At 51.3% G+C, this 13,987-nt stretch overlaps 2 protein-coding genes across 5 annotated transcripts; both read left to right on the forward strand.

Annotated features, from left to right (window-relative positions):
• The first annotated feature begins 5,733 nt into the window (after positions 1-5,733).
• On the forward strand, positions 5,734-9,909 carry MYL6B (myosin light chain 6B). 2 transcript variants are annotated; one of them, XM_059080501.2, is made up of 8 exons: positions 5,734-5,815; positions 7,125-7,368; positions 8,081-8,108; positions 8,321-8,464; positions 8,694-8,867; positions 9,397-9,474; positions 9,629-9,666; positions 9,804-9,909. In XM_059080501.2, exons 2-7 carry the CDS (start codon positions 7,171-7,173, stop codon positions 9,655-9,657), a joined length of 651 nt encoding a protein of 216 aa, XP_058936484.1. In that variant the 5' UTR covers positions 5,734-5,815; positions 7,125-7,170; the 3' UTR covers positions 9,658-9,666; positions 9,804-9,909. The 2 variants fall into 2 exon arrangements, with proteins under 2 accessions (XP_058936484.1, XP_058936486.1); XM_059080503.2 differs by having other exon boundaries at positions 5,785-5,815; positions 7,061-7,368.
• Positions 9,910-10,206: 297 nt separating this feature from the next.
• MYL6 (myosin light chain 6) lies at positions 10,207-13,373 on the forward strand. 3 transcript variants are annotated; one of them, XM_059080513.2, is made up of 7 exons: positions 10,207-10,284; positions 10,555-10,582; positions 11,440-11,583; positions 11,788-11,961; positions 12,059-12,136; positions 12,441-12,485; positions 13,182-13,373. In XM_059080513.2, exons 1-6 carry the CDS (start codon positions 10,282-10,284, stop codon positions 12,467-12,469), a joined length of 456 nt encoding a protein of 151 aa, XP_058936496.1. In that variant the 5' UTR covers positions 10,207-10,281; the 3' UTR covers positions 12,470-12,485; positions 13,182-13,373. The 3 variants fall into 3 exon arrangements, with proteins under 3 accessions (XP_058936496.1, XP_058936495.1, XP_058936494.1); XM_059080512.2 differs by lacking the exon at positions 12,441-12,485; XM_059080511.1 differs by lacking the exons at positions 10,207-10,284; positions 12,441-12,485 and having other exon boundaries at positions 10,510-10,582.
• Positions 13,374-13,987: the final 614 nt, after the last annotated feature.

Genomic DNA, 13,987 nt, shown 5'->3' on the forward strand with positions numbered 1-13,987 from the left:
GACTGGAGCTCCCTGCAGCTGAGACTGCTTCTTAGAGATTGAGTCAAGTTCATGAGTGGTCAGAACCTACTGTGGGTGCAGCCACCAAGATTGCTAGTAGCGTTGAGGGTGGTCAAGGGACCTGTGTGAATTAGCTGCTATTGAGTTTCTGGTGAGATTCATTCCCAGTCACAGTGATGAAGTCTGTTACCGATTATCATCCTCTGGGCTTTCCAGGGAAAGGATTCCTAAACCTGGTGAACTTGGAAGCTCTGTGCCATAGCACAGGGTCACAGTATCAGTGGCATGCTCAGCCACATCCAAAAGGGCTTAAGGCCCCACCCAACAGGCAGCTACATGTAAAGTATTTTATACCCATTCAGAGCTGCTCACCCTGAACTCAGCTCCTTTCAGGACCCTTCCTGGAATGCAAGCTAGAGAAGCTGTGCCCTTCTAATCCCTTCTAATTACCACGTGAAGGGAGAGCGAGATGGAGGAAGAGTGAAATACTGAAAACTGAGTCACTGGAATAGGAACTTGGAGATTCCGTAACTGCCTCAGGGGGGCTTTATCATCTTCTCTGGAACTTAAGATGCTGTCCACTGGGAGGAGAGGAAAAGCTCAAGGGAAAGAACTAAACTCAGCTTCCAAGGAGTTGTCAAAATCCACCGTATTAGCAAAAGCTGAATTTAAACTATGCCATCCGGACTTCCCTGTTGGCACAGTGGTTAAGAATCCGCCGGCCAATGCAGGGGACACGGGCTCGATCCCTGGTCCAGGTAGATCCCACATGCTGCAGAGCAAGTAAGCCCGTGCACCACAACTACTGAGCCTGTGCTCTAGAGCCCGTGAGCCGTAACTACTGAAGCCTGCGCCCTCTAGGGCCCCCGTGCCACAACCACTGAAGCCCGTGTGCCCAGAGCCTGTGCTCCATGACAAGAGAAGCCACTGCAATGAGAAGCCTGCGCACCACAACAAAGAGTAGCCCCAGCTCGCCGCACCTATAGAAAGCCCGTGCGCAGCAACAAAGACCCAACACAGCCAAAAATATATATATAAATAAATAAAAGAAACTTTATTAAAAAAATAAAAATAAACTCTATGCCATCAACTAACTCAGCTCCTAATTTTTTTCCCCAATAACTCCTTGGTACTCACTGCTGGTTCTTCTGCCATCTCTACTTCCTTTCCATCAACTTAAGAGCCTTGGCCGTGAGCAAGAAGTCTCTGTTGCCCTTCCCCAGACCCAAAAACCGAAGGGGTGAAAACCCCCAAAACACAGGGCAGAGGAACTTATATTTCTAAGGTCTCTCATTTTATTATTCAATACTGTAGCCCAAGGCCTGCTGTTCTAGCTGGCTTCAGAGATCTTGCAATGTGTGATTTTAAGAAGCACTCTTTACCTAGTTCATCACTTTTAAGTAATTACTATTACAGAAAACTAAAGGACATGGCACAAATTCTTCTATCCCAGAAGGGTCCCTACTCTTTCCCAAACTTTTCAAGTTCAGGATACATAAGAGAAGAAGTACTGATCTACATATTAAATACAAGATGAGACACAATTCAGTACACTGTTGCTCTTACACAAAGATGAAGTAAACTAAGGGTCATTAATCTCAGGAATTAAACAAATGATAATTTGTTATTTCTCAAACAGCTGGTCTTTGACACTGGCACATGATGCCTACCTCTTCCAGAGAAAGGCAGAGATGACAGCATGTGGGTACATTGTCACTGATGTTTACAAATACTGCCCTCTTGGAATGTGGCTTTATTGGCCCAAACAACATGCTGTAGTTAACTGGGTGTGGCAACACATTTGTCTACCTGCCATTTGCCCCTCTTCCCTACATACAGAACCCCAGAGCATTCCTAGTGGCAGCGTGCCAGCCCCAAGGGATTAATCACAAGCCTCTTTGCTGGATACTCACTTTCCCAGCCTCCACTGTAACTCAGAGTGGCTCTATGACCCAGCTCTGGTCAATAAGATGTAAGAGGGGGCTTCCCTGGTGGCACAGTGGTTGAGAATCCGCCTGACAATGCAGGGGACACGGGTTCAAGCCCTGGTCTGGGAAGATCCCACATGCCGCGGAGCAACTTGACCCGTGAGCCACAATTACTGAGCCTGCGCGTCTGGAGCCTGTGCTCCACAACAAGGAGGCCGCGATAGTGAAAGGCCCGCGCACCATGATGAAGAGTGGCCCCCGCTTGCCACAACTAGAGAAAGCCCTTGCACAGAAACAAAGGCCCAACACAACCATAAATAAATAAAATTTACTTAAAAAAATAATAACAAGATGTAAGAGGAAGTCACCTGGGGATGGAGTGTCAACAGAAGAAAGCCCTCATTGCTCCCTTCCTTTCTGCTTGGGTCATTAGTGGGAAGACGTGACGCCTGGAGCTGCAGCAGCTTTCTTTAGACCTGAGGTCACTAACACAAGGAAGAAAAGCTAACATGATTACAGGGATACATATTTTATAAATTAGAGTTATATTATAACCTGCTTTTATCACTTAACACATAAGCACTTTTACACTTCATTAAATATTCCTTGAAAATATAATTTATAATGGTCACAATGTGTACAGTTCCTTAGAATGACTGCCCCATAGTTTAACTGATTCTCTATTGTCAGAAATGAAGGTAGTTCTGCTTTGCTATTCACTGTGGGAACACAAAAGTATACACATCTCAAATGATTTCCTTAGGATAAGTATAATTGGTGGGTCAACTTATGTACTTTAATGACTTTTTCTTTTTTTTGGCCACGCCACGTGGCTTGTGGGATCTTAGTTCCCCAACCAGGGATTGAACGCGGGCCCTTAGCACTGAAAGTGCAGAGTCCTAACCACTGGACCACCAGGGAATTCCCTAATGACTTTTATTTTTTTTCATTTTTAAATTTTTATTTTTTTAAATTTTTGGCTGCGTTGGGTCTTCATTGCTGCACGCAGGCTTTCTCTAGTTGAGTCAAGCAGGGGCTACTCTTCGTTGCGGTGGGCAGGCTTCTCATTGCAGTGGCTTCCCTTGTTGCGGAGCACAGGCTCTAGGCGTATGGGCTTCAGCAGCTGTGGCATGCGGCCTCAGTAGTTGTGGCTCGTGGGCTCTAGACCACAGGCTCAGTAGTTGTGGCAAACGGAAGTCCCCTAACAACTTTCAGTACAGTCTTCCAAACTACATTCTAAGGAAATTATATGAATTCTCTACTCCCACCAGCATTACACAAAAATGTTTTCCTATATTCTCTTTTGGATATTACAATTTTAAAAATCTTTGCCAAATGATGGGCAAAATTTTGCCTACTTTTACAGATTTTCCTGTCTCTTTCCTCACTATCAGATTACCAATTGTCATTTCTTGGTGAAATTAGTAAGCTTTCTCTCCAGTAGCAGTCCCCCTACCTGTCAATTTTCTAATCTTTGGCAGGAATTCAGAAAACATTTGTGGAGCATTGCACTAGAAAGGTACTACTGAAATGTAAAGGTTAAGACTGCACTAAAGAACTAAAACCCAATCTGACACCCAAAGCAAAGGCAACAAAAGCAAAAATAAACAAGTGGGACTACAAACTAAAAAAATTTCTATATAGCAAAAGAAAATCAGCCTACTGAATGGGAGAAAATATTTGCAAATCACTTATCTGATAAGGGATTGATATCCAAAATACATAAAGAACTCAAAACAACTCAAAAGCAAAAAAACACAAATAACCTGTTTGAAAAAACGGACATAAGATCTGAATACACATTTTTCCAAAGAAGACATACTGATGGCCAATAGGTACATGAAAATGTGCTCAACATCACTAATCATCGGGGAAATACAAATCAAAACCACAATGAGATATCACCTCATACCTGTTAGAATGACTATTATCAAAAAGACAGGACTTCCCTGCTGGTGCAGTGCTTAAGAATCCGCCTGCCAATGCAGGGGACGTGGGTTCGACCCCTGGTCCGGGAAGATCCCACATGCCGCGGAGCAACTAAGCCTGCGTGCCACAACTACTGAAGCCCAGGCGCCTAGAGCCCATGCTCCACAACGAGAGAAGCCACCACAGTTAGAAGCCCGCACAACGCCAGGAACAGTAACCCCCGCTCACTGCAACTAGAGAAAGCCCGCGTGCAGCAACAAAGACCCAACGCAGACAAAAAAAAAAACTAAAAACAAACAACGATGCCACAACTAAGAGGTGGTGCAGCCAAAATAAACAAACAAATATATTTTTTACAAAGCTAGAAAGTCAGATGCCATAACCACTTCTACTTGGCAAACTGCCAAAAGGCAGCCATAAAGGAAAGGAGGCAGAGTAAAAAGATAAGATAAACCACATCTTCAAAATCAACTTCTGTGTAAGTGATGAAAGAGACTAAAAGGTATCTGTTATGCCCTCACCCAGTCTTGTAAACAACCATATTATACAACCCATTTCTGTTCTTCCAAGCTTTCCCCAACCAGCAAACATCACTTCTGCACTGCCCATAAAGTTAACTTATGCCTCACCTTTCTGACCTCCCGAGGGTTTTCTACTCTGACCCACTGCCTGCAGGCCCATGCAAGCCCCAATGTACAGCAAGGTATGCCGCCAGGGCATTTACTGATCCAGCAAGTGAAGTTGGGCCTGCCTGGGTTGGTTCCCTCCCGACACAGATGAGACCTTTGATGAACATCTGGGGGATGTACAACACAGGGAATATAACCAATATTTATAATAACTATAAATGGAGTAGAACCTTTAAAAGTTGTGAAATCACTGTCGTACACCTGAAACTTCTGTAATATTGTACAACTATACTTCAATTAAAAACAAGCAAACAAACAGGGCTTCCCTGGTGGTGCATACTGCAGGGGACATAGGTTCGAGCCCTGGTCTGGGAGGATCCCACATGCCGCGGAGCAACTGGGCCCGTGAGCCACAACTACTGAGCCTGCGCATCTGGAGCCTGTGCTCCGCAGCAAGAGGCCGCGACAGTGAGAGGCCCCCGCTCGCCACAACTAGAGAAAGACCACGCACAGAAACGAAGACCCAACACAGCAAAAATAAATAAATTAATTAAAAAAAAAAAAAACAGATCTAAAAAACAAACAACCATATCCGGAAAAGAGATGTCCAATGCTGGGAAGGGATGTCTTAGAGTCAAGGGCTGGAGAACCCAGTCCTCCAAGGAGACCTGTGAGGAACCGACAAGATGGCTGGCGCATACGCGGCGCAGAATGGAGAAATCTCAACTTAGAGACCGGGGCAGGTGACCCGGCTTAATTCCAAAATTTAACATTTACTTCAACTACCAGTTCATTTCAAAAACTGTTCCAAGTCACACGGCAACTCAACAGCTTCTGTTCTCTTTCTACCAAACCGCAAGAGGAAGCTAGAGACCACACCACTCTGCCCCGGGCAGTAAATGCTTCCTACTATTTGACCTCCATCCGGCCTGCTGCAACTGCAGCCTTTCCCCTCGTTCTGCGTTCTCACCAGTGGATTCAGGAAAATATCCCCGCCCACACTAAACGCGCAACGCAGGCCTGAGCAAGGGAGATATCCTGAGGGACCGCGCGCGGTTTTAGGGTCAGGGAAGAGGATTGTAAAGTGCTCATGGCCCTTTGGTTCCGGGACAAGAATCACGTCCGAAAATCCATCAGTCACCAACCGCCGCCGCGGTCCGGAAGTCACGGAGCCGGCATCCGCCCTGCTTAGTAGGGCGGCGTTTCCCGTGAGCCCGCGGGCGCGCGAGGACTACGACTCCCGGCATGCTCAGAGGCCACGGGAATTAACCCTTCAGGGCCCGCGGCTGCCCTGCGCCCCGCCTCCTCCCCTTACCTGGACCCCGCAGGGTGAGTTTTGGGGCGCTGTAGAGGGACTCTTTCCTTTATTTAAGGCTTAGGGGTGTGTGTGTGTGTGTGTGTGTGTGTGTGTGTGTGTGTGTGTGTGTGTGATGTACTCCTGGCTGGAGGAATGATTCTGACTTTCCTAAAATGAGACAATTTGCCGTAATGATATTCAAATGCTTTTTTTGCGAGTGGGAGACCCAGCATCAACTCTCTGAATCCCAGGGCCTAAGAGGAATCACTACTATCTTCCTCAGAATGCTATATAAATCGTCTCCTTCTTTACCCCCAGAACAAAAGTAACCAGCAACCCATCCCCTCTTCCGTACGCCCCCCATCGACTTCCACCCTTCCCCAGCTCCCCCAGCAAAGTTTGTAACCTGGCTACCAAGTCAGGGTTTTATTATCCCTTCGGTTGGGTGTGAGTACTCATGGAGCCCAGGGGACCTCTCGCATCCTTTTGGATTAGAGATTTTAGAAATTAGGCCCTTTGCCTCTCAGAGCCTGCTCTTCCCCCCAGGTGCCACCACGGAGTCCCTGCAGGTTCAGCAGGCACCCTACCTTTGTCTGACTTGAATGACCATAGGCTTGTGGACAAGGGTTCCTTCCTTGATCCTTGCCTCCATCCCCACCTATAAAACAACACTGGGCACAGGGGACAATGGGGTGTGTGTGTCACACTCTTCTGTTGCTATTCTTTCTCTATATTTTGCACAGTTCCAGTTCTGGGCTGGGAGGGAGGGGGTTAGGGACTTGAGGTATTGAAGATTATTAGGCTGTGGGGTCAACTACCCTGCTCCTCATCCATGGTGAGAGGGAAATGGAAGGGCTGCTTGTTTGCTTCTCCTTTCACTACTCCTAGACTCCACTTGAACAATCCCAGTTCACAGGGCCCCCATCCCTGCCTCAGCCTTCAAGAGTCTAAAGCTGCTAGGAAAAAGGGCTCTTCCGAGTCAGGCGGTTGGGGGCCTGAAATGCCTGGATGCCCTTCTTTGCCTCACCACTATTTCAATGTTTGTCACTGGCAAGCATCCTATCCTCACCCTGGAGGTTAACTCCCCCATTCTGGGCAGTCTCTGGCCTCCTCCTCCTCCCCCTCCCCCTCCCTCCAAAGGGGCCATTGTTCTGGTCAGCATTTGGGGTGGGGTGGACAGAAGGGAGAAGACCTTGGGGCAGGAGTCCTGAACCGTAGGAGGCCAGGGGAGTGAGGGCAGGCCGTCATATCTCTCCTCTATCTCACCCTCCCCACAGCCAACTGGCTCCCTGCCCCTGCCCCCGCCCCTTGACATCCCAGACTCCCTGGCTATTTAAACAGAGATGGGTGCCCCCATCAGCACACTGTCCTTTGGCCACCGGACATCATGCCTCCCAAGAAGGATGTTCCCGTGAAGAAACCAGCAGGACCCTCTATCCCCAAGCCTGCTGCCAAGCCAGCAGCAGGGGCCCCTCCAGCCAAGACCAAGGCTGAGCCAGTGCCAGCACCAGTGCCAGCCGTCTTTCCAATCCTTGAGAAAACTGAGAAAACCCCGGAGCCCCCCATCGATCTCTCCAAAGTGGTGGTGAGTCCCTGGAACATGAGAAAAGAGTTTGGAGGGGGTGGTACAAGGGTGGGATACAGCCTAGGGGACTAGGGGTATGTAGAAGGTAGGGAATCGGTAAGCACTGGATAACAGTGGGGCTTTCTCTTAGTACCCCATTTGGAAGCATCCAGGCTTATGACTGCTGTTGTCTTTGTTGTCACGTGTGTGTATGTACACACTCACACACCCCCACCTTCTCACCGACCCTCCTGCTGGAGGCAGGGCCTGTAAGATGGGGAACATCTGGGCTCTGAGGACAGTTTCAAGGTAAAGGGAGGGAGCTGCTGCCTGTGCCTGGCTGACTATTCAACACTAAAGGCCACAGCTCTGAACCCCAGGAGGGAAGGCTGAAGAGGACAGACTTGTTAGACAATCACAGCTGGGGGCCAGGGGTAAATTTAGCTTTTGTTCAGCCCCCAGTTATGTGAGGGATGCAGGGCTCAGGGCAGTAGAGGGAGGGGAACAGGTGGCATGGGATTAACCCTGTTCCCTGGAAACCCTCCCCCCAATAATTCCTCCTCTTGGGATTCTCCCAAGGTCTGGAGCTGGGAATGGGACTGAGGTGGCTGGGCTCCCAGCCTGGTCCCTTTGGGCCCCTCCCCAGAAGTGGCTGCCAGTTGGTCGGGAGGAGTGCTGGAGAGGGATTGAATGAGCCGTGTCATCTCTCCTCACCTGCTCTTTTCTTCCACAGATCGAGTTTAACAAGGACCAGCTGGAGGGTGAGGCGAAGCCCCCGAGCCCACTGTCCATCCCAAGTCCCTCTTCAGATCCTCCTTCTAGTCCCCTAACTCCATTACCGACCTTGAAAACTCCCACACTAGTACTCTTTGTGTTCCCTGTTCTGCTCAGCTCAAGCACCTAGTTTCTGAATTTCCTTTCTCCTGGTGGTGATGGGACCCCTTGTCAACACTGACCCCTCCTTATACTTCAGAGTTCAAGGAAGCCTTCGAGCTGTTTGACCGAGTAGGGGATGGCAAGATCCAGTACAGCCAGTGTGGGGATGTGATGAGGGCTCTGGGCCAGAACCCCACCAACGCCGAGGTGCTCAGGGTCCTGGGGCACCCCAAGAGTGATGGTGAGGGGACCTCTGGGACAATGCGGGTTTTCAGTTTGGTGGTGGAACCGAGGAATGTTGGTAAGGTGACAAAAAATGCTGAGGTGGGTCCCAGGACTTTAGAAACTGTCAAACCCAGGGGCAGAAAAGCATCGTGAATGTTGAAGGGCTAAAACCCTTCATGGTGGTTATGGGAGCTGGGTCCTGGGTGACACTACAGTGACCTCTCCTTCACTTCTCTGATCTCCAGAGCTGAAGTCCCGGCGTGTGGACTTTGAGACTTTCCTGCCCATGCTCCAGGCAGTGGCCAAGAACCGGGACCAAGGCACATACCAGGACTACCTGGAGGGGCTTCGGGTGTTTGACAAAGAGGCGAATGGCAAAGTCATGGGAGCAGAGCTCAGACATGCCCTCACCACCCGGGGTGAGGCAGGGACCAGAACTCCTGTGGGGTTGAGAGGAGGGGGTGAACTAAGAAGAAGGTTGGCTAAGTAGGCAGAGCCAGGGAGAGATTACTTTCCTGTAGGTCATGGGCAGGAGACTGAGAAGGTCAGAGCCTTGGGGACAATCTGAAGGTCTTCCTCCTGCGGAGGCTAAAGTGTGTGGGCTACAGATGCCTCCCAAAGGGCAGAGGAAATGGGATGAGGTGGGAGATTTGAGTTTCAGTTTTGGAAGAGATGGTCATACTCTGTGGTATGGTATGTCTCTTAATCCTCTGGAATTCAGTTTCCTTATCTGTCAAAGCTTTCACTGGGTGTAACTGAGGTGAAAAGGGAAGCAAGATTCAGGGACACATTCAAGGCATGCTCATTACAGGGAGAGGATTCTCTTGGGGGACTGTTGCTGTGGGCAAGTCTCCAGGGTGGAAGAAGAGGAGGTACCACTCAGAAGAAAGAGGCCTAGGTTGATGAGGGAGGGAAGGCAGGGGCTAAAACACTGTGTCTGGGGCTCAGGAGAGAAGATGAGTGAAGAGGAGGTGGAGGCAGTTCTGGCAGGACATGAGGACAGCAACGGCTGCATCAACTATGAAGGTGAGGGGCCAGAGGAGCAGAAGGGACAGGGGAAGGGGGGAGGCAGGAAGTTCGAGGTATGTGGGTGAGGCACCCTGGGACCCATATTATCTAAAGTCAGGTGGATCATCATCAGGCCAGCTTCTGTAGCCCCTCTTGCCTCCTCTCTCTGCAGCCTTCCTGAAGCACATCCTAAGCGCCTGAGCTCCACAGGTAGGGCCCTCCCACTTCGCCTTGAGAGACAAGCCTCCTTCCCTTGCCTCAGCCAGGGTGGAAAAGCAGGGAAGTACGTCTGCATGTCCTGCTGCGCGAGAGCGCCAGGATTTGGCAACGTTCATCTTTTTCCACAGGTGCAGTGAGGTCGGACACTGCCCCCCCGCGCCCCCCGCAGGCGAAATCAAGTTCCTGCCACTAGGAGGCTATTGTTTCAAAATAAAGAGACAGTTCCTCCCTTGGTCTCCGACTCTTGCTTTCTTTATAGGTGGGGGAGGGAAGGAAGGAAAGGGAGGGCTCTCTTCTCCCCCCACCCCTCCCCAATGCGACATCCTCTGACTTTTTTGCTTCTCGGAGGAGCAGATTCCTTGCGCCCCACTCCACCCTCTTCTGCAGTTTCTGTGCCCCAGATACGGCTATTCTGGAGAAATGAACAGCAGTGGGCCACGCCCACCTCATTACTAATATAGCAGCGTCATCTGCATAAACCCGGGCCAGTATTCCTATTGGCTGGGTCGGCTGGGGTGACGTCATTGGGACGTACTAAGACTAGGGTTGGGCCCGGAACCGGAGCCATTACTGCAGGAAAAGGTCCCGCAGAGCTGAGCAGTCAAGATGGTGGGGCCTAGCGCTGGGAGGATGAGCGGGATTTGGGGCGAGAGGCGGGAAGCCGGGGATAGGGGGCGGGGAGAAGGCAAATGGTAGGGGGTAAAGGAACCTGAGGGCGTCAAAGGTTGGAGGTGGGGTTGGAGTGTCGGGGATCCTGTCCTGCTGGGAAGCGGGTCCCCAGCATGGAACGGGAGTTTGTGGTTCAGAGTTCTTGGGACTGGGATAGAAGCTTGGGGGATTGGAGTTAAGATGCTGACCGCTCCCCTCTTCTCTGAGCAGTGTGACTTCACCGAGGACCAGACCGCAGGTAGGTAATCTGACCCCTATTGAGGTCATGCTTAGGGAGAGGGACACTGCCTCTAGCACCCTCCAGCCACCTGTCTTCTCTTCAGCACCCCCAGGGGAGTACTTCGTGGATTCCCTTCTCCCTCCTTCTGGATCTTCCATTTTCTTTTCTCACTCTTTTCTTCCTCCCTTCCCTTGTACTCTAGATCTGAGCCCCAAGCACTGGGTGAGTTTTAGGTGGTGTGGGCATGTGAAACAACTTGGTCACTAATGCCTGTTGTGTGCGGGGCTTGGGGACTGTGTATTAAGCTGCCTGTGCTCCCCTGTTCCTTAGTCAGCTACTTCTGCCTCTTTTCTCCTCCTATGATAACTTTCCCCCTCCCCCAGCTTGGAATTGTGAAGGCTGTAGACAGCAGTGACCTGTTACTTTGTGAAAATGGAACAGGGGAGTTTGCTGAGGATACTTCTTTGTAGCTGTACTCTCTGAAAGGTCTCTGTAGTGGAGGGGTGGGAAGTGGCAGGCTGGGATGACCCCAGTCCCAGGCTGCTGCTCCCACTTCCTTATAAGGACAGGGCCCAGACAGGGCGGTGGCAAATCCCTTCCCTGAGTAGTGAGGTGAGGAGGCTGGGCAGGCTGCTGCAGGCAGAGGGTATGTAAATGGCTGGTACCTCTGCCAAGGGGAGGAAGGCCGGGTCTTTATGTGGGACACCTGAGTCGGAGGAAGGGACGCTGGATACCTCTTAGAGGGTTTGGGTGCACAGCGGTATAAGTATCTGGTTTCCTCAGCATGATCAAAGTGGAATGGGCCGCAGGGGCTGTAAGGGAGGGTTTGGGTCAACCCCCATGTGCCCAGTGCTGATGTTTATCTGAATCCTCAGAGTTCAAGGAGGCCTTCCAGCTGTTTGACCGAACAGGGGATGGCAAGATCCTGTACAGCCAGTGTGGGGACGTGATGAGGGCCCTGGGCCAGAACCCCACCAACGCCGAGGTGCTCAAGGTCCTGGGGAACCCCAAGAGTGATGGTGAGGGTCCTTAAGAATAACTGCAGTGTGGTAGTGGGTCTGCAGTCTTTAGCTAATAGCTTCGCTTTATCTTCTTAGGCCCTGAACTCAAGCAGCTCTTGTCTAGCAAATCCCACAGATAGATTTCTCCTGCCTTGAGTGGGAACCCCATAATCCCCAGTCCTGAGAATGCATGTGACTTTGCTTCCACCTCCTTTATGGCAGAGATGAATGTGAAGGTGCTGGACTTTGAGCACTTCCTGCCCATGCTGCAGACTGTGGCCAAGAACAAGGATCAGGGGACCTATGAGGACTACGTTGAAGGCCTTCGGGTGTTTGACAAGGAAGGGAACGGCACCGTCATGGGTGCTGAGATCCGGCATGTCCTCGTCACACTGGGTAAGGCTCTGCCCTTCCTTCTTGAGCTGAGGTGCCACCTGATAGACCTCATGTGTCACCCAATTCCAGAACGCTCACTCTTTCTTCCCGTCTGCAGGTGAGAAGATGACAGAGGAAGAAGTAGAGATGCTGGTGGCAGGGCATGAGGACAGCAATGGTTGTATCAACTATGAAGGTGAGGGACTAACTGGGGTCTCACGGAGGAAGCAGCCATACAGGGCAGGTCAAGCACAGTATTTGGGGCTTTCGCTGTCCCTGGATTCAGGCTCCAAAAAGAGCCAAGAGGCAAGGGGCAGGGCCCAGCCCAGCCCAGGAGTGGGAGGCCGGGGGGTGTGACAGGAAAGGAAGGGCTTATGTGGCATGAAGGGTGGGAAAGGGATGGGAAGTAAAATAAATGGATGTCTAATCCCTCGCCGCCTGAACCCTTCACCCCATGTCTGTGTCTTGTCTTCACCATTAATGTCTCTTCCTTCCTGCAGCGTTTGTGAGGCATATCCTGTCGGGGTGACGGGCCCATGGGGCGGGTACGGCTCCTCCCAGCCCTTCTCTAGTTGACCTCCCGTGTTTTTCTTCCCAGCCTTCGCTCTCCAGCCCCTGCCCTTCCCCTACTACCATCTGACTTCCTCCTGGCATGTCTCTGCATGGAGCTGACTGGGGAAGGGAGGGGTTCCTCAAAGAGGAAGACAGCCTGGGGGTGTGGTACCTCCTCTCCTAGAATGGGCTTTGAGGTTTTGCTTCTTAGGGCGCTGGTGTCTGGGAACTCACACCAGCCTATCCCAGTCTTGCTTCATGGTCATCCTTTAGCCTGGGAGCACGGCAGCTGGCATAGGGGGGTGGGTTGCCTGTCCCACTGTGCTACGGTAGCTGAAGTCTCTTCCCCGTCCTTCTGCTGGGCAGCTCGGAGGTACCCTAACCCCAAACTCTGTCTTCTCCTCCTGCCAATGGCTGACAGTAGCTGTAGGTGTAGTTGAGAACTCTTCTGCCTCTGCTGTGTTCTTGCTGCTCAGGGTGGGGTGGGGAAATAACAGCTGGTGGGAGGGGAGCTGGGGGCTGAGAGGACTGGTCAGACTCAAGGTGGCCCCTCTGCAAACTGACCCCAAGGTTGGTTGCTGTGGGCACATTCCTTCTTAGGCTACCTTTGTGGTCTTGTGGTCTCCTGGCCCCTGGTGGACCCCTCCCCTTGGCCCTGCTCCCTGGATCACCCCCTCTCCTTTCCACAGAGCTCGTCCGCATGGTGCTGAATGGCTGAGGACATTCCCAGTGTTCGCGGAAACCACGCCTTCCCTGTAGGAGACTGTGTATGTAGCCCCGGAGGCCTCCTAGGTGCTCTTGTCACAGTGCTTTTCCCAGACTGTCTCTCTTGGATGATGTTTGCCATCAGCATACACCAAATAAACTTGCTCTCTGCCCTACATGCGGTTCTGCTTTCCTTCATGAGCAGGGTGAAGGGGAGGACAGTCTGGGGTCAATGGACCAGAGGCTGGGGAAAGCCGGCCGGCAAAGGCCTCTAGGAACCATCTTTGCCCGATTTAAGAAATGCTGGCCTTAGTTACTGATGCTACAAAGGCTACCCCTTGGGGATTAGGAAAGCCATAAATCCCTGTAGCACCAAGGCTGGCCTCCCTTGTGCCATCCCATGTGGCGCTGAGTCCTCTCCTAGCCCTCCCCAGCACTGAAGGCCTTTTGTCGGGGAGCCCGGGGAGTGTTTATTGGCGTGAAAGCCAGGCCATGTTAGCACTGCCTGAGCCTGTCTGTCACTTCAGCAAGGCTAGGGGCCAACAGTAACAAGTAGCTGAGATGCCTGCCTTCTCCCCACCTAATAAGGGAAGATATGAAGCCACCACTTCTAAAAGGATAAATAGACAAAATCTCTGGGATGTGAGGATGTCCTTCCAAGTCTTAAATGGCTATTTTGAGGGTAGGTGAGAGCCTCTGCCCAGTCCCTGCACCAGTTGTACAGTCCGGACAGCTGTGCTGCCCTTGGCCTGTTTGGGAGAGAGGCCCAGTGCCTCTGCAGCCCCGCCGA

The sequence above is a fragment of the Kogia breviceps genome, chromosome 12 (genome assembly GCF_026419965.1).
Source record: "Kogia breviceps isolate mKogBre1 chromosome 12, mKogBre1 haplotype 1, whole genome shotgun sequence".
Lineage (NCBI taxonomy): Eukaryota > Metazoa > Chordata > Mammalia > Artiodactyla > Physeteridae > Kogia > Kogia breviceps.